At 37.8% G+C, this 20,925-nt stretch overlaps 1 protein-coding gene across 1 annotated transcript; it reads left to right on the forward strand.

Annotated features, from left to right (window-relative positions):
* Positions 1–967: 967 nt before the first annotated feature.
* ifngr1l (interferon gamma receptor 1-like) lies at positions 968–20,752 on the forward strand. Its single transcript, XM_086259114.1, has 7 exons — positions 968–1,246; positions 13,262–13,379; positions 14,668–14,852; positions 15,281–15,453; positions 16,285–16,450; positions 18,395–18,525; positions 18,665–20,752. The coding sequence occupies exons 1-7, from the start codon at positions 1,186–1,188 to the stop codon at positions 19,040–19,042; spliced, it is 1,212 nt and encodes a 403-aa protein (XP_086115240.1). The 5' UTR covers positions 968–1,185; the 3' UTR covers positions 19,043–20,752.
* The last annotated feature ends 173 nt before the right edge of the window (positions 20,753–20,925 follow it).

A 20,925-nucleotide genomic window follows, 5' to 3' on the forward strand; every position in this document is an offset into this window, starting at 1 on the left:
TCTTCAAAGAAACCTTTCTGACTACCTTTGGCAACAGATTGCCCCCCCCCCCCCCCCAGAAGATGCAGGGGTTTTGATTAACTGTCATATGTATTTTCTCCAGACCTCCAGTTTAAATATAGTAACACCTCAGAAAAGTAAAGAATGAGAAGTGATTTCTGATTTATCACATGCTTTGCTTTAGACAAGACTGAGATGTATTTAGGCAGTTTGTTAGGAGTATATTTAACATGGGATTTCCTGCAAATGTTGTCAACTGTTATCACAATATTAGCTGAAGGTGTGAATTGGTGGTTTAGAAATCCCCTCACTCGCCAAGAAGACTGCATGCCACACATATACCAATTTTTTCACTAAGAGCTATTTGTGAGTTGCCTTGTTAGTGCAAAAATGACTATTTTATGTTTTTCAAATTATATTCAACAAATTGTATCTTTTTGTGGAAGGCTGCTAGTAACAAAGTCCCAAAAGATATGATTTTAAATGGCTTTTTGCTAAATCGTTTGCTATGCATAGTCACACTCAAGTTCATCCCTTGTCTTTTTTATGCTCGAGGGATTTATATACCGGTGTTTAGTGGCTTAACACAAAAACAAAATTCCTGTAAAATTGGCCATGTACAAGGACTAGACTGAAAATGCACGAAAAAGCAGTCCAAAACATCAGCTTTTACTGCATGCAATATTACTTAATAATTACATTCAATATATTTACGTTTACTTGTTTTCAGTGAAAAGGTGTGGCCTAGACGTCATCACAACCACTGTAATTTCCACCCACTGCTGGACTGAAAGAAAAACACAATTTGGGAGTTTAAAAAAAATCCTGAAAAAAAAAACCCTTCTCGAGATGAAAATACATTTAAATAAGTTCCTTAAAACAACACATAAAAAAACAAAGCAACGTGAAATGAAAGTGGAAACAGATGAGCTACTTAGCCAGTCTTAGTCACGCGTTTTTGTGGGTTTCTCGCTACGCTAAGTTGCTTCCTCTCTCACAAGAAACGACAGTCCGTGAAGGGACCATGACACCGGAGCCGCAGACAAGCGCAGTAGTCCTGGTTTTCCTCCCACTTATTCCACAGTGAAGCTGTTGTTGGTTAAAGCGTTAGACGAGCTATATGTATGACTGTAGGCTGAACTGTGAGTGCTAAGTTGGAACACTGAAGAAGTTTTAATCGGGCTAATGGAGTCATTCCACGCCGTTTTTCTGTATTTTTCCTGGATGACGGTGGTAGCTTCCAGCGGTGAGTAGCTATGATAGTTGCTAACTACAGTATGTACTAAAATGGTTCGTGTGAGACTGTAAACACGTCGATATCGGAGCGTGTGAATCAAAATGATTTGTCAGGAGATATTTTCGCCGTTTGTTTTTTTCTCTCTCTGTCTGTCTGTGTTATCAGGGAAAACACGGTACATGGCTAACGGCTAACACTGTCAGGGAAAGATTACAGGAAAAAGGAGGTTCGTTCTTGTGGCTACAGAGTTTACCTTACACGTCTAACATTCAAGTGTCCAACAAGGTCCAACGTTGCCTCCACACCAGAGGGCCAGGAAAAGACCTGAGCTGGTTAAAAATATTTGGATTTTACATTTTACAAGTTATTTCATGTAGTCGTGTATTGACGGTGTTGTGAAGCTGTTGCTGGAAACAAAGTGCATTTAAAGCACGATGAGCTGTTTATTTTTGCCTATATATCTTTGAATATCTCTCTTGCTTTTCCATATGTGGCCACCAGTCTTATTAGGTATACTTAAAACTAGCTGTTAGGCCTCATTGTGGGTATTAATATGAGTCTGGGTATAAACTGCACAAACTAAAACAGACACTGACATTGAATGGATTCCCTTCAGCTTTCTGGGGTTTTTCTTTATTTCCTCTTTGTAGTTTTAGGTGTTGCCCAGTCCTTTCATTGTGCAGTGTGTTTCACCACAGTTGTCCAAAATTCTTGGCAGGAAGCGATAATGAAGCCCATTATGTATTCTGCAGTGTTTGTGACCATTCAGCTGTGTTGGAGTAGATGTGCATCTAAAAGCTGCAGGACAGTGAATCTCGAGGACTGGAGTTGGAGACTCTGGTTTTAAACGATCTCACCACATTAAATTTTAGGTTACGTCAAGATCTAACTTTGTTTGCTTCAAATCATAGAGGTGAGGTAATGGCAGATTGCAAAGGCACCATCCTGTGCAGTCTGCAAAGACGATAAAACGCGCACAGACACAGACATTAATTGTAGACATCTACACCTCATTTATATGAGTGCGTGATGTTTGTTGTATGTGTGCTGCTATAAATACTCAAGGATTTAATCTTTTGTCAAAGAGTCAGCATGACCATGTCATGGTCTTTTGTTAAATGCCTTCCTGCCTGCTTTGGGTTAGGAATAAAACCCAGCTATGTTGCTGCTGAAAGAAAATAAGACCCATTAAACAATTAATTTAATTACATTTTACTTTAAAGGGCCTCGTATAAATTTGTCCCGCTCTTATCATTCATTAAAAATAATGTATTGTTGCAGCCCTGTTATCACTGAAATTGAGGACAGAATATAAACTGTTATTTTTGTGAGTATGGATCTGTTTTGTATAAATCAAGCTCAGATCTTTTGCTACCTGTGTGACAGTTCTAACAAAGGAAGCTAATTTCCCAGAAGTAGACACATCACAGAGAAATGTGACAGATGTAACCGCATTACCCTAATTGAGCATTGTGTCTTCCTTGGTTATACACTGTTTTTTTACACATGAAGTGAAAATCGTGACAGGAATTGAAATCTTTTCAGCCTTGGCTGCAGAGGAAGAAAAATCCTAACTTAACATCCATCTTTTGACTTCTGTGAAGTTAATGAAAGTAGAAATTATGTTTGCATAGACAATGCAGGGAAGGAAGCACCAATGATAATGAAGTAAGCTTCAATAGATGGCTCATCTATAATTTAAGGTTCAGTCATTATAAATAATTAATGTTGTTTTGGGCATCAAGTGGTCTCCAGCTAAATTTATTCAGAGGTCAGAGTCAAGGGTATAAAAATGTTTGCAAAACTTTAAGTGTCCCAAATGTCCAAAAATGTATTTAAATAGGACAAGTTTGGATACACCCAGACTCTTCAGCTGGGCAACAAAATGGGGACTTGGTGATGGCAAGCTACATTGTAACCACAGCCACCCTGGGTGCACTGACAGAGGCGAGGCTGCCGGACACTGGCGCCACCAGGCCCTCTAAAACCAGAAATATTTTTTTAATGCACAGAAAATGTATTTTTTTTCTCATCCAATACACCATTGATTAAAAAAAAAAAAAAGTTCCTCTTCAGTGTAAAAAGTAACTTTTCTGGTTGTGTAGCGGCAGGAAGTCATGAATGCCTTTGACGGCAATTCAGAAACATGGTTCTGATGAAAACAACTCATGACCTGAATCATATTTTAAGACTTGCAACACAATGCTTCCTGTTGCAAAAGGCAGCAATATGTATGCCCTTTTCTTCTTTTTCTTTTTTTTTTTTTGGACATTTCTTAAAAAAGGGGCCTGACAACAACCTCTGGCATACTTCTTCAGTCCTCTGTGACATCATCTGTGTAGACTGATGGATTATATCAAATGGCAGTCTTTGGCATTTAAAATAAATAGTGGAAGCTGTGAAGAGTGCTGAATTAGGGGTTGGTGATATATCGAATATACTCAGTGTATCGCAAGTTTTTCCACGTATCAAACGGCTTTATCGTAACCATCGAGTAGGGCTGGACGAAATGGCCTAAAATCCATATCATGGTATAATTTGAAGCATATGCGGTAACGATATATATCGTGATATATTCTTCTGTATAATGTATTTTACACACTATAAGGCACACTTAAAATCCTTACATTTTCTCAAAAATCAACAGTGTACCTTATGTATGAATTCTGGTTGTGCTTACTGACCTTGAACCGATTTTACACAGCACGCAGAAATCTGTCAAAAATGTTTTAGTGCGACTTTGGTAAGCTATGAAGCCGTACTGCTTGATGGATTGCCGGAGCATTACAGCTGCCGTAGTCAGGAGCCTTGCAGAGTAATCTGGGTCCAAAACTCCGTCTGCTTCAGGTCCCAAAGTCAAATGAACACAGCAGCATCACTGAGAGTTAAAAACTGTCAAAATTCTTTCATCTTTAATAAAATGATCAGCGTTGCTGCTTTACCAGGTATAACAATTAAGTTTTAACATCCAGGCATCCATGAAAACAATTTATTAAATTCAATGGAGTTAGAAGTTAGCAGGAAGTTAGCTCGCTGGTTTCCAACTAAACATGATATAACATGTTCTGACTGAGAGATTTCTGAAAAAAGTAAAACATACAGCTCTGCTATCACTTCCAACATAAATGAAGACAGAAAACTAAACAGCAGAGATTTTTGTAGGGTTACTAAAGTTGGACGCAATTGCATGGCAGGATGCTATCGCGGTAGAGCGGTATAGTCAAAATCTCTACTGTTGGCCAAATTTCTATCTTTTCTACCATATACCATTTATACTGCCCAACCCTGCCATCGAGCATAAATTGCCATGGCAATATTAAGCTGTGTGCATGTAATGCACTGAGTTTTTTTTTCTCCCACATGCTGTGAATGCATAATTCATGCCTCCCTCCCGACCAGACAATTTTCTACCTGGTACACTGTGGTGAGCCCTACCAGATAGGGAAAAAGACTCGCTGTCGTTTGGATTTCACAAGGAAGATGTTGAAAAAGATGTGGTAATTTACAAAACATGCCATAAAACTATTGCTGCAGGGTAGCAGTACCACATATTTTTTCCATCAGCTGAGAAGTCATCCACTGCAACATTAAGACGCTTTAAACTTCACAAGTCAACGTCTCCAACACACCAAAGAAAATGTTAAATAAATCAGCTGTGATACCTGTGACTGTCCGTGGTCAGTCGTTTTCATACTCACTATCTAGACTTTTGTTTCTGTAATTTGAGGTCATCACATTTTTTATTTTACAATTTGTATATGTAGGGCTGCTCAATTAATCGAATTTTAATCACGATTACGATCTGGGCTTTCAACGATCATTAAAAATGACTGAGCCGATTATTAGCCCCTCCCTCATTTATCCGCGACACCTTAAAGGCCAGTCCGTGAAAATATTGTCCGTGGCGCAAAAACAGGTTGAGACCGCTGATTAAGAGGACCCGAGGGAAGCTCGGAAAGCTAAGCAGAAGTTATTTAGAGAGGAGAGTGACTGCCATTGGTTGAAAAGAGAGGTTTAAAAAAAAAAAAAACAAAAAAAAAAACCTTCAGTGGTGTTGCACACTATTTTATATTATTTTTTAAAGTCATTATTCAATACATTGTTATCCCTTTAAAGCCAGTCAGAGCAGCACACTGTTTTGTGTAACTATTTTTAAATCCCTGTAGAACCTGAACCGTGTAAGCTAGCGCAATAATTTGTTTTGCATATGAAACTTACATCTTATGCCATCAGCTTGTCCTCGGTCACGGTTTCCTTCCACATAAATTGCATAAAAAGCGCTTGCAGGAACAAAAACATAATATTCCAGAAACACGCTTTGCCGATCCGATCAGCTGTTCATAACACTTCGCACATTGAAACAGACTCACCGCTAACTATCACATGTCCGCCATTTCCTGCCCGAAACCGGAAGTGATGTCATTTTCGCGGAAAATGTAGTTTTTTTTTTACTTGTAGGCCTTAAAAGCCTATACTGGTCATGTTTGACTTTTCTGAATAGTTTCTGGGATGCTTAGAACTCGAATTGCACTGCTGAAATAGTTTATTTTGATGCACATGCTGTTTTCTTTGCAAATTTGCATCATAGGATTGTTTTTGTTTTTCCTGCAGTATATAAAAATTGGTGTATCTCCAAAATAAAACTATGAAGACACTCAAAATACATTTCCTGTTGTTGTAAACTATTTTTTGCAACTTTTTTGTATTTAAAGTTTTGAGGGATAAACCTCTTAAATTTCTCCAAGTAGAAAATATGTAAAAAAAACAAAAACGATTTTCAATTTTTTTGTAGTTTATTGCACTTTTTTGCAATTAATGTAGTTACTATGGACTTAATGCATACATATTATTAAAATATGGGCTATAACAGTTGTATAGCAACTTGAAATGCTCCCACAAATGGCACTACAACATGTAAAAAAATAATATAAGCTCTGGCGGACTTGGTTCTATGGTAGGTCTTAAAGGGTTAAATAAATATCGTCAAATAATCGAGATCTCAATTTCAGTGAAAATAATCGCGATTATCATTTTTGCCATAATCGAGCAGCCCTATGTATATGTCATAAGCACAAAAACGGACCTTTTTATTTTCAGTTGTTTGATTTTGTCTCGTGAATTCTAGCTCAATGTACTTTTTTATTGTTATGATCTTTTATTTGTTAAAGGTCGAGTGTTAACCACAGAAAGAGACACTGTGTGACAGTATTGTCATTTGGGGAAAACCTGTGAAGGCAGATATGATAAAAAAAAATTGTAAAATAAAACATTTTAATTAATTCAAAAAAAATTTGTATTCAAAGTAGAAAAAACTAAACAAGGAATGGTTGATTTGATTGAGTATACCAGTGAAATGTTAAGCATTATAAGGAAGAAAATAACATTTGTTTTTGGAGGTTATTTAAAAATAGTGTGATCGTGTGTCGTGATATAACCCCCAAAAAATCACAATATTAGATTTTCCTCATAACGCCCAGCCTTATGCTGAATTATTTGTGAACCCACCGTGGATGCTAAAACACCAAAAGATACTGTGTGCAGCGTCGCTATCCTGTCGTTTACTAATGGTTCTGTATTTTGCGGTTCACCCTTTGTACACCCTGAATGTTGTCAATTTCAGAAGGGTCTTGTGGGCGAGTGTGTGAACCTCAGGTATATATTGACATGCTGTTGGGGGTTTGATTTGGCACTGTGGCTTTCACACAGTGCAGATTTCTTTAGGGAGTAAAGACTGTTATTGGCAGTTTTCTGTGAAGGACAGCCTGCTTTTGACCTCTGGAGCCACATGGTCTGCCAACCACGGAGTTATTTGAAATGCTTGGTATTGTCCTGAAACTTGGTTTAAAGTGATAAGTCACTGTGACTGTGCCTGGGACTTTCCTAAAACAAACAAAGCAGACGCACACACAAACCACACCTTTACTTTAAGCTTCTATCATTTATTTTTCTTTTCTAACAGATCTAACAGGCTCTGGGCATAATAAGCAGTGAAAGAAAAACTCACTGTAGTCTGGTGACCGCTTACAGGAATTAGACTCAATGCTGGGAATTAAACTGCAGAACTTTTGTGTGAAATGCTAAAATTTGTAGAAAACAGGAAATTAATACAAAACTATTGAGCTGAGATCAAACATTTGGTGACTGTCAGGTTAGTTTCTGTTAACTTTTGATTTTATTTCCTGCAATTTTTAAAATATACTGCTTTTCTCTTTATCTTTTTTGTTAGAAAATTATTGACTGTTTTGATACAACAAGAAGAAACTTTTGTGCTCATGGATCTTTACTCAGGTGATCTAGCTTTGTTTGATCAAGACCCAACTTGTTTCAATAGCTTTAAGCTGCAGCTGCACAACCACCTGGAACCTCTTCCTGCTGCCTCTATTGTAGTCCTGATGGCTGATCTTAGACCAGGCCAACTCATGCTCTGAATTATACAGGCTCTGTAGAGAGCCTCTGCAGCCTACTTCCTGTGGAGGACCCTGGTATTTGGAGCTTTGCCGAGTTAGACAAGATAAAGTCATATATAGCTTGGATTAGGAATTTTAATGCTCTCTTCACCTGATCTATCAAAGTGAGGCTTCATTCAACTGTATTCTCCCATCTCATTCAAGCTTCCTGCTGCCTGCCATCCTACTGGTTCTTTCCTTAGCCATTACTGCTCTCTCCTCTTCTCAGATAAGTAGCCACCTTTCCTGCCCTGGAACTTGTTGTATTGGGGGATTGGAAAGCTCTTTGAACAGCCTTTGCCTCAGCCTTTTTTCTGGCATCTCCAGCTCCCTAAAGGGTCCTTCGAGTGCTTCTCCAATAAGGGGGACTTAAATGGAAGTTGCATAATGATGTACTGCTCAGGCTGCATGGCAACCCAAGCCATCTGCTGAGATATTCACTGATTTTCTTCTCCGTTACCTCCGCCAATATTATGGGCGCATCATAAACTCGCAGATGATCTGAGGCAGGCTCACCCAGTCTTTATTGAGGGTTCCTGTTTTAAATTGAAATAGAAATTTGCTTTCTAGTTTTTTTGAAGGTTGCATGTTTAAACTGAACATTTGTTTAATTGAAAGATTGTGTTTGGGGGGGGAATCTGAAACTGGGATGTTAAAATGTTTCAAATGTGAATCTTGGATGTCGTGTCACATGTTAGTGTTACTGTACTGTTAGTGAGACACCCCCTCTGTGACTGCAGATGATGAGTCACAGAGGTCGCAAGGTTTTATGTGTACGCATTAGGAAAGTACTTTCCTCTCTTCTTATGCACAATATGGGCCCCAAACAGAGAAAAAGCACATTAGTGCGAAGACAATAAACACTCAAAGGGAGTTGATTCTCATTTCCAGCATGAGGTTTACAAGCTAGCAGGAAACTTTAAATTTGCAGTAAGTGGGTAACAAAATTGGACGGATCTCAGCAAAACACCTAAAGGCATAATAATTATTAATTAGCTTGACTCTTAACTTTTTGATCTGTCTCAGTTGTCTCCCCTCCACTCTTCACCATGCTTTCTCACACACACAACTGAAGAGGAGGTTAAGGGCATTGGTGTCTCAAATGCAATGTCATCATCCATCAGCACAACCGTAATAACTGTCTCCTGTATTAATCATGAACTTTCAACCTGTTTGTCGGCCCACACTTAATCAGTCAAACGCAGAGTAGTCATTAGCCCATTCTTCTGTTTCTGTGTTTAATGACGGTCGGCAAACAACGTGCATGTGCAATCTTGTGCATGCATGTTGTCTGTCCTGGCGGGAAGGTGTGCATTGCCCTGTGCCAGTTAAAGCAAGGAAAACTATTTACTGTAAGACACAAAGTAGTCAGAGAAATTTTTTTTCATAGCTTAATGAGTATTTGCAGCAATACAACCTTGTGAAGTCCCAGCTTAGTGCTAGTAAAACAGTTTTATTTGGATTACTTGACTGAATATATTTGTGTTAGAAACCCACAAAGAGAAGTCACAACCCTTATGCCGAGTCTATACTGACCATCTGTTGTTATTTACTGATTAAAAAAAAAAACAATAAAGTAAATAACCAAAGTGTTGATATGCAAAAAGTAAACATGTCATGCTGGCGGAGTGATGCAGGCATGTATGTTTGCGGTGGACCAGTTGACGTGATTTTTATTTAGCGTTAAACCTGAGCAGCAGTATAGAAGTTATTTGGTAGGTTTTGTGGTTCTGTTGCATATTTCATGATTACTCACAGTGGTATCATAATTAGTCAGATCCGATTACAGATCCTTTGTCTCTGACATTTAGCAATGGTTAAGTCATGAATTTCTTCTTCATACACCAAAAACTGATTCTCCGGGAAAGTTATTCAAGCTTGACCAACATATAGATCGGATATCAGATTTAGGTAACAATACATTTATCATTCACAGAGTATATTTTGTCCAAAAGCGTGCCAGTAGGAAAACTTTGTATTAGGAGAATGTCAAATGTTGTGAAATACTGTCATAGCAGTAATTTGCTAACAGACAGTAACTATATTGAATACCTAAATAACATTACTCTGATGCAACACTGTTCCTGAAAAAAGTCATTACTGCTTCCCACATCTGTGAGGTACGCAGCCAGCTGGATTTCATCATGACAAACTGAGTTGATTTTCACTAGAATCTGATCTATTCTTCTGAAATGGCATCCCACCCAAAACCAGGGAGTTTAGACTAGACCTCATTTACTTGTATTACCGACTTCCACGCAAGACTCCTAGTGGCTGTACGTAGTTATTTTCGGCTTGGCTTGTTTCTCCTGCTTGTTGACCTACACTTAACCAGTCTAACACAGAATAGTTAGTAAGTTCTTCTATTTCTCTTGTTTAATAATGGTCACCAAACATATTGTAGTTGTATTTTTGCTGTCTTCTGGAGATGATAATGTACTTGTATCTGATGGTGATTAAAACAAGGAAAGTACATTTTAAGACAAGAGTACTTGCATAAACTGTATTTGTTCTTGACTTCACCTTGGTGTAATGAAGCCTTACAGCAGTGCTGGCAGTGTTTGTTTGGGTTTTTTTTGTTGACAAAATGAACATGGCTGATACTCTGCAGACAGGAAAGCCATGTGGGCTGTGTAATTTAGATAAATGGTTTAAAATGTGTTTTATATATGTGTATGTGTTGGGGGGGGACTTTTAAAGAAAAAAAAAAGCAGTTTCAGAGTATGTCTATCACCCTGTCGATCTCTTTATCTGTTTTCGTTCTTTCCTCCTGTAAAATATTTTGATGTTGTTCAGTGCCTCTGGCTGAAAAAAAATCTGCGTTTGGATGTTATGCAAGGTGCTAAGTGAGCTTTGCTTTCATTGGAATGAACGTGCATTTGCAAAGTCAGAATGCTGTTGGGTACTAAAATTAAGATGAAGAAGTCTCTGTATCTGTAAACCTGCGTGATTTGAATGACTGTTCTCTGAATAAATTTGAAAGCACACTTCAGGTTTTCAGTCACTTTGTACTTTCCATACCACAAGTAACTTCATTTTCAGTTCAAATGCCATCTGCTTTCTCTTCCTGCCTCTGCTACATTTTTTGCTTTGTAAGCACAAGTGTGTGAGCGCTGCTGGCTACTGTTTGTTCTATATGTTATCTTCACTAACTCAATCTTGTAATTTCCCCCAGTATGGTTTGAAGTCATCCGGAAAGCCGCTGTAGGGTTTTGTTTTGTTTTTTTGTCTTTTGTCTTACAGTTTTTAAATCCAAATTTTAAATGAACAAATGGAAGGTGGGGACTACAGCAGGGCTTGCAAAGCAGTTTGCATAATCAGTGTTTTTTATTCTACTTTAATTTATGTCTTTGGTTTGGGTTTTTTGTTTTGTTTTGGTTGGTTGCAGTGGGATGTGGCCTTGTTGGTGAAAACTGTTAAGTTGCTGGTGTCTTATGGTATTTATCAATACTGTGCTCAATACTAAAAGCCTTCTGCATTTTCAGTGTCAGATCTGTAAACGGTGTTGAAACTGTTAGAAACACTTTCATTTCATTTTCTTAGTATGTGCACGTGTCAGATTGTGGTGACAACCCTCAGCCGCCAATTTTACTGTTGCGGTTGTCACTTCTTTACAGTGTGTATGCTCCCACCAGTGATTTTTCTTTCACTCTCAACATCACAGCTAAACGTTTAAATTTGCCTTCGTGGGCGGGTATTACTTTGTGAATGTGATTGAATGTCTGTTCACAGAGGAAGGGAAACTGATATGTACGTGTTATATATATTTTTCTTTTGGGGGGGGGGTTCTCCTCCTCCTCCTCTTAAATGTACAATGTGACTCATAACTCTCGTGGCATGTTCAGTAACTCCCATGAGATTTAAAATCCAATTTCAGCTTCTGAATCTGAGTCACAAACACTGACCTTTTTTTTTTTTTTTTTTTTTTTTAACTCTTGTTTGAATGAACACATCTAGCTTTATTTGTATTGTCAGGGAAATTAACAGACTTCAAAGCATCGTCATGCCATGTGCGTCTAATTGACAACATTTATGCCTCCAACCAGAAAATGCTTCATAATTTATAAATAAATCTAACTTAATTTATTAGTAGCTGGCATGGACGTTTGGAGGGAGGTGTGGTTAACCGTGCAGTGTGATGAAGCATGTCTGTTGTAGGTGTGGTAAAGTGTCAGGCCTGTATAAGCATGCTCTGGGTAAAGAATTTCTATTGAGATTTAATTAGTCATGCTTTTAAACGAGTTTTGTGCAATGCTGCAAATTTATGCTTTTTTTTGTTGTTTTTGTTTTCTTTTTTTGGTGCTGCAGATTATATCAGTGAAGTGTTTGTTCTGTTTTTTTGATGGTCTTGTTTATAAACATTGGTACGGTCCTGCACTTTGCTCGCAATCTTTTGAGCTTCTGACAGTCTTCACAGTTATGTGGGGTACTGTGCCAGAGTGACTCATCCTTTCTCATTTCCTAGTTTATATCTTCACATCCTCTTGTTCCATCTTAGTCCCTCCCTCTCACCCGAGAAGCAGATGGAGGCACAAGGCAGCAGGAACATAAGACGTCCTTACTTTGATTTGTCACTCTGACATAAATATTTTTTTATACACTTTTGTTTTGGCAGTTTTCTTAGCTAATTATTGATTTTATAGCTGTCTGGAGGCTCCTGGTGTGTGTGTGTGTGTGTGTGTGTGTGTGTGTGTGTGTGTGTGTGTGTGTGTGTGTGTGTGTGTGTGTGTGTGTGTGTGTGTGTGTGTTCTCACATCTTAGCACATGACTAGCAGAAGGCACTGAAGATCTGACCATTGTTTTCTCACGGCCTTGTCTGTCTGTATGCTTCTGACAGTCTTTACAGTTAAGGGGGGTACTGTGTCAGAGTGACCTTCAGCTCTTTCTCATATCCCAGTTTACATCTTGGCATTCTCTTGTTATTTCTTAGCACTCCCCACACAAAATATAAACAGATTTCCTTAACATTTGTTATGTGTAGTTATTCAACACCTCTAACTAAGCTAATCTTAAAATGCGGTTTAAAAATAATCTTGTTTTACAGTCATGGCAAGTGTTGGATTGGTCATTTATGCTGTGCCCTACTCTCCGCTCCTCCTCCACATTGAAAGGTTCGAGTTGAGGGGGTTTGAGTATCTGACTAGGATGCCCCCTGGCAGCCTACTGAGTGAGATGTTCTGGGCACATCGGGAGGAGGCTCTGGGGCCTCCACTCTCCTTCGTCCTCCTGATTTATTTTAAGAATTGAATCATCTCTCAGGAAGGCAGATATAGGACAAGTGGAGCTAAACAGGCACAAATTAGAACAAAGGAAACCACACAGAAATTGTTCCATCAGCAGTATCAGGTGCACTAGTTTTCACACTATGCCCTCTAGTGGTTTGTGAGTGTAAGTGAATGGCAGTGTGACGGCTGAGAGAGAAACTGTTTAGTAACCAAATGTTCATGAAGTCTTTAATGTATAGGGAAACTAAAATCATCAATTGGGGTGTAAATGTTGAATCAATAGGCTAATGCTTCCCAAAACAACACATTTCTAACAGTGATTTGCTGATTTTGCCTTTTTTTTTTCTCCACAGTGCTGCCACCAGTGAATGTAACCCTTCAGTGTCGGAATTTCCATAACGTGCTGAAGTGGAGCTACCCTGAAGACACAACTGGGCTCCAATTCAGATTGGACATTGGCGCATTTCTATAGTATGAATTTGTCTTTTGCTTACCAGCCAGTCTGTCTTGAGATGCTTTAATACAAACTAAAATAACAACTCTGAAAATTAAGTTTAATTACACATACTATGAAAATTATTGAAGTCGGATGGAGACAAATCATCAAAGTGCTTTTGCTGGTTTTGCTGGTTATTGGATACAGAGGGAGAAAAACATGTTTTGAGGATCTTAATTGTTCAAATATAAATAATTAATATTTCAAAGATTGGTGCGGTTGTGGTGCACTATTATGTCACAACAAGAATGGTAGGTTAGAAACCTTAAGTTGTGTGTATGCTCATTACAGCTGATAAGCACTCCTGATACCTTGCGTTGTGCTATGGCCTTTCTCTGTTGAAGAGTATATTAATTATGAGCCCTGGCAACATTTTACCTTCATACTATAAAAAATGTAAATTATAGGCCCTGGAAGTACATAGGAATCGTACAGCATTTTGAACGTCTTAATTTGAAATATATGTTTGAACCTAGATGAACACTCAAAGTACAGGAGTGATCTACATGAAATTTAATGTTAAAACAATCAAATCAGTTTTAAATCCACTTGAGTTGTCTTAATCTAAAACCTTTGTGTTTTTCCTATAGCAGATTTTCAGTTTCTGTGTTATGGGATACAGTGGCCCCTCATTTACTCCACAGGAGTTACGTTCTAAAAATAACCCACGATAGGTGAAATCCGCGAAGTAGCCAACTTTATTTTTTGAAATTATTATAGATGTTGTAAGACTTAAAGCCCCTCACTACACACTTTATACGCTTTTTTTTTTCTTTCTTTTTTCCCCACAGTGTATTGTATTCTGTGTCCTGATTGGCTGTAGACCAGGTTTGAACTTTGAGAGTGTTTTTTTGAGCCTCTAAAAAAGGTAGACTACAGTTGTCCTCATAGGATTACATACTCTGGTTCTACTTCAGAGACTATCAGTGATAATACAAAAACTTTGTATAAGAAAAAAAAATGGATAAAAATGTATTTAAAACAGTTACGGTTTTTGTGAAAGCCCATAATATAAAACTAAAATTGTGCACTTCAGTCTACTGAGGAGGTGTACAGAGGCAAATATCTGTCATTATTCACTTATCAACCTAAGCGTGTATATATATACACTGTCAATCAGAAGTGTGTTTCAAGCTGCAATAAAGATAAATTCTTTTTATCTTTTAATTGCAGTCTACTGCATTTTTAATGTCACTCAAGAGTTATTTTCTTGTTAAGGTCTCTTCAAAGTTTTTAACTACATTTTCTCATTTGTTTCTTCAGTCCCCCTGACAGTCACACGTGGATGACTCCAGCTCTTCAAGCCAATCTGTCGTCCCTCTCACACCCAAAAGACAGCTATTATGTCGCCGTAACTGCTGTGGTTAACGGTAGTGAGTCTGAACCTGCCCCGTCACACGATGGAATCACTTTCAGCTATTTCCACGAAAATCTAGTTGGAACAAAGTGTGAGTGTGTGTGTGTGTCTGTCTGTCTGTCTGTCTGTCTGTCTGTCTGTCTGTCTGTATGTGTCTGTCTGTGTGTGTATAAGGACAATATATATTTATGTATTTATTTTTATTTGTCTTTATCTGTCACATATATATGTGTGTTTACATAAAGAATCTCTAAATAGAGAGAAATATAGATTTATATAAAAATAAATAAACAACTATGCATTGTTTTTGGCCATAGCTTAAAGAGTTCACACACTATCACAGAATTTCACACAGACATAATATCTCAAATTCAAAAGGTCATGTTAATTGTGATATAGTAAGGTTCATTTTTAAACACCATAGCTCAAGAAGGGATGGGTAACATTTGATCAAATGCTGAACTTCTGACCGTACTTGTAATCAAAAGTGACTTCTGATTAAAACTTGTTGGTTTCCAGGTTATTTGGATCTTCCACATGTTAACGTCACGGCCCAGCGAGATAACAAGGTCCATATCAGCTTTGAGAATCCCATTTTCTTTCATTGCCAAAAGATGAAAAAAAATAGAAAGAAATGTTTTAAAGACAATGACAGCCTGGATTCTTTCTTTAAAGTCAAGATCCTCAATCAGGTCAGTTCTGTCTTCCTTTTTTCTTTTTCTTTTCTCCTTTAAAGCAAACATATTAAGGAATTGTTACAAAGTTGAACAAACAGTAAAAAAAATTTCATATGTGGTCATCAGAAACAGGACATACTGATGCTGCATCACTAGTTAATGCCAAGAAAATGTTGCTAGCTATCCAGAAACTTTGGATTTCACCAATGTCAGAAGATCGTTTCGTCTTGTTAGCTGCTAGAAATATGTTAGCAACAGTTTTGAAATGCGCCTTTGGGGAGGTAGCATGAGCATAATTCATAGTGTGTATTTTAAACTAGAGTCAATTAAATCTCACTTATAACGAATGCGTTAAAAAGCAAAGTGCTTTTTGTTGCACACCAAATTTTTTTGTAGGAAGAACACTAAGCAAGCTCCTGCATTTTGGTTTGTTTTTTTGTTAAGGCCCTTTGAAAACATAATACTGGTCATGTCTTTACTATAACACAGCTAAACTCAGAAATATAGTGGCATAAAATAGACATTTTTATGTTTGATTTATTTCTTCTTCTTCCTGCTTGTAACAAAATATTTTTCTGCTGAAAAGCTCAATTTTGGATCTCAAATTCATAAATACGTCTTTGTTTCTTAGCCTGTTGGTATGACATCCCATGAGACATCCCATTGTTTTGTTTTTTTGTTTCTTTTAGTTTTTTTGGGTGGATTTGAAAAGGAGAGTAAATACATATTATACGATACTTTGCTATCCCATGCTCTCATAGTCAGCCATACACATAACATTTCCTGGCCTCGTGTAAAAATGTTTGTGTCGGTGTTATATTTTATTCAAAATTCTTGTGTGTGCAGACCTACTCATTTAACTGTGAAGAAAGAGTGTGTGAGAAGACACTGCCAGTGGATGCAGCACAAGAGGAACACTGTGTGAACATCACCGGACTAACATCACAAGGAATATTGGTTAAATCTACACAACTGTACTGTGATGAGCCATTCCACAAACCATTACAAAGCAGTTGAGTAAAATCTTTTCTTTCTTTCTTATTTCTTAAGGTTTTCTCGTCGCTTTTCTTAAGAGCAGTAAACAATTTATGATTTACTCAAACTGCCATTGTGGGGAGCACAGTTGACATTTCTTACGCCTACCTTTTCTTTTGTGTAAAATAAGAGATGGTAAGAAGAACTGAACACAGCCTCTAACAACATGGCTTCAATTCCAATCACGCTGTTTTTCATCTGACTGCACGTTGTTTGTAGTGTGAGTGCAACAACTATGGGCTCAAAATGTGGTCATAAATATTTTGTACTTGTAAAAAAGATTTGTGTGTGGACTTAGAAAAAAAACCCCTGCAAGTTACAAGTACGGATTTTTGACCCTATTTTTCTTCCCTTCATCTGATTGGTCAATGTCATGTCAATCACAAATGTAACAATCCAATCAGAGAACAGATGGGTTTGGCTGTCGAGGGGCGCTGTTTTTGAACTGCAGGTCTTTGAAGGGAATAAATGCCCTTTTACATGCCAACCCAGCATTTTCCTTCATCACCACGAAGGAAAACAGTCTGTGGTCGTCCGAGTTTGGTGATTTTTATGTCACAGGTCTACGTGTTTAATACAGGGACTTCCACAGCCTTTTCAACAGCGCTGCGGACCGCGGGGTGGGGGCGGGCAGTGTTTTGGAAATGACAGTCTTCATTACAAAGCTTTCTTCGTTATGAATTAGCATACATGTTTTTATTGAACATTTGAAGAACTAGCAAAAAAAAAAAACTCTTGTAGAGGACATAAAGATAAAAAAGACAAGGAGCAGGTGCATCTAGTACAGGTAGAGCTGCTGCAAAAACCCACAGAGCCCAGCAGCCAGCGTAACAAATTCTGGATCCTTTGCTTTTAGTTAGCAGTTAGCATTAGCAGCGTATCCTGCATCCGATGTGAAAGGACTTTTATGCTGCGCACTGTGACTCACAGCAATGGTCCTGGGTCAGCCCTGACTTTGTGTTAAACTAATCCTAAAGTAATAATGTTATTTCTAACCACTGATATACCACAACTTTATCCTTTCAACAGCTACTGAAAGTTAGGGGACCTAGCTGCTATCGGATATTTATATAGCGATCCTCCAGCTTCAAACGGTATCACCCTTCAAGGACCTGCAGTTCAAAACAGCGCCCCTCCGACAGCCAAACCCATCTGTTCTCTGATTGGATTGTTACATTTGTGATTGACATGACATTGACCAATCAGATGAAGGGAAGAAAAATAGGGTCAAAAATCCGTACTTGTAACTTGCAGGGTTTTTTTTTCCTAAGTCCACACACAAATCTTTTTTACGCACACACAAATCTTTTTTACGCACACACAAATCTTTTTTACGCACACACAAATCTTTTTTTACAAGTACAAAATATATCCCCCAGGCAGTGACTACCTTTGATTAATGACATTCTTTTCTGTTATTTAACTTAAAAAAAAGTTTCAGAGGAAGCGGGAGCTTGTTAGCATCATGGGCTCATCCTGTCAGAATGAGAATGAACAGTCATCAGTCACAAGTTTCTCGTTTTATTTGAATAATCAGATGTAATCAGCACCATGATGTCAGTTGAGCAATTCAGGCATTTGAGGCCTGAGTTGTCAGCCTGTTGGAATTCTGTGGATAAAGCTTGTTTCATAGTGCGACCAGGATTTATAAATTGGACTTTTATTCAGTATGTCAACAGGAAATAAGTGAAAAGTTGGTTTCCCATTGTCTTCTGTAGGACCAGAAGTCTTTTTACAACCACAGGTATCAACCACAGATTTAAGGCACTTTGGCGCTGGCTTTACTTTATAGATGCAAAAGCTACATCCATATTTTATACGTTTTATGGAGCTACCACAGGGGTGTGTGTGTGTGTGTGTGTATTTATGTACAGCTGTTTTACTGTTTAAAAAAAAAAAAAAAATTCTCTGTCTTGTCCAGATTTTACCGCCGTCTACGTCGTGAGTTTTATACTGGCTGTGGCTACATTCGGGGTGATCCTGTTCATGGCATACCAAAAAATTACCAAGCCTGAACCTTCTTCTTTCGAACCTTCTTCTGTCAAACCTTGGGTAATCTCAATCTACCAGTTCTAATTACATTACACAGGAGTTATTTAAAGTTTGTAGTTGTTAAAATAATGTATCCCCACTGAAGGTGGAGGGGGATTTAAATTTCAGCACATACTGAGTAGTTGTTCTTTGTGTCTAGGTCCCTAAACCCTCTATCTGGCCCACGAGTACACCCGAATCGGTGACTGTTGACCCTGTGGAGTGTTTAGAGAGGTGTGATGAAGTGGAGCCTTCCTCGCCCACACCTTTACTCCCACAGACAGAAGAGGAGGACAGGACCGGAATTACCGATTATGACTTCCGCTTGCCCATCAGGGTGTCGGACAATGGAGATATGTCTAATGTCATAGAGGAGGGTCCTGGTTACATGGTAGGCAACACCGATTTAGGTGATGAGGATCCTGGTTCTGGTGATGAGGATCCTGGTTCTGGTTATGAGAGGCGTGATACAGTGGTGGTGGCGCTGGGTCCAGATGAATTGGCTAAGGGCTACCGAGGCCCAGTCACATCTGAGTAAATGTAAGGCTACATATAAGTTAGCACCAGATGTTGTTCACAGGATCTCACATTTTGAAAATGTGAAAAGACTTGGTGACACGTGTAAAAGCCTGATCAGTATGAGTGCCCATATCTGCGATTAGACTGAGGAGCTTCTTATGCTGGAAATCTACCTGTTTACCTGTAAGGGTTATTTGTCTTAGTCAGGGTTAATAGAAAAGCTGAATGCATTATGTTATGTTTCTGCACAGGCTAAATCCCATTTAAAAGAATTGTAAAGTAAAACTATTAATTTCATCTTTTTCCTGATGACGAGGCCTCAGTAGTGGAAGCACTTGAAATGTTACAGGGAACTTTGGGCTTAAAAGACGTAAAGAGGAAATTGAAATCCTGTTTACATTCCTGCCTTACATCATAGATCATCAGGGTGACAGAAACCATCCAATAATCAGACGCATCCAAAAATGAATGGTGGCTCCTATACAATAACACACACTGTAAATATTTCTGTAATACAGTCAATATATCTGTGGGCATCTCATATACAAGCATATTTGGCAGTTACTGAGCCAGGTAGTCAGAATACTGGATTTGCTCTGGAGACTCTTGATGATTACTTGCACTTTCTTTTTCTATCTGATTCATTTCTTTCCCTTTTATGCTTGTGTTATATTAGTTAGAAATCAGTTTGTATATTATGACATTTATACATTAAATGAGGCGTGTGCTTTAGCTTTTCTTCATGGAAGATGTGGTTGAAGGGAATATATGGGAAATGTATGATTTGTTGTTTTTTTTCTTTACAAACAACAAAAATTCAAATGTAAAATGCTTTTTGTTGCACAACAAAAAATGTAATGGTGCTTAACAAATTTCTTAGACCACCTGTCATTAAAAACTAGAAGTCACACATTTTTATAAATTTGTTACACTTATGTAAAACTAAAAATCATATTGTTATTTATTAGGCAAATAACAAACTGAACTCATGTTCTTATACCCAACTTTGGGCCAGCACACTGGGCATCTTTGAAAAGTTGGAACTTAATCAGGTATAACAATCAAATACTGAAACTAATTAATCTGTACAGTAATGCAAGTCAGTTACTGTAATTCGCCGTTTTACTCATCCACACACTGGTAGACTAACAGTTATAGAAAAAGTTTTTTAGTTACTACCAGAACAGCTGTGGAACCTTACATTAGGTGATCTAATAAACAAAAGCACTTACAACACTTTTCTGCTTTGGTTTTTCAATTTTCAGGAAGAATGTGCTTTTTCTTGTTTATTCTTTTTTTGCAACATTGTATTGTCCTTAAATTTCACATGACAAAGGTTGGGTCTAATTACCAGTTTAAAGGGACTGTATGATTGCAGTTTGTTTTTATGTGATGTTTTTGTTTATTGTTTGTTTATTTTAACTTGCCAAACAATTCAACCCTTGCACTAGATTATTTTTTTTAATGTGCCTTTCTTAAACAGACAATGGAGAATAGTGAAAATGGCATGCTGTGAAGGTCCAGCTACAATCATACCTAGAACTCATTACAGTGACATGCTCTATACCCAATAATGCTGTGCTTTTTATCTGATTATCCCTTGTAATAACATACTTCATATATAAAAAGTAATACAATGTGGTTATGTCATTATATCCAATTTTACTAATGCCGTTTAATGCACTTGTCTGGTCTCCGTTGTGCAATTTCAATAAATTGTGGAACTGTGTGAATTTGCATCTGTCCTGTTCTTATAAAGGCAGTTAATCTATGTGACAGATTAACTGACGTTAATGTCAAACATCATGCAACAATTTTATGCTGTTACTGTACGTGGATATTACGCATTAAGGAAGGGAAGTTGACATTTGCAGTGTCATTATGTTGATTGTTTATTGTAGT

The sequence above is a fragment of the Aulonocara sp. 'chitande type north' Nkhata Bay genome, linkage group LG13, assembly GCF_057382095.1.
Source record: "Aulonocara sp. 'chitande type north' Nkhata Bay isolate Kocher_YH1m ecotype deep benthic linkage group LG13, A_spYH_male_GT1.1, whole genome shotgun sequence".
Classification (NCBI taxonomy): Eukaryota; Metazoa; Chordata; class Actinopteri; order Cichliformes; family Cichlidae; genus Aulonocara; species Aulonocara sp. 'chitande type north' Nkhata Bay.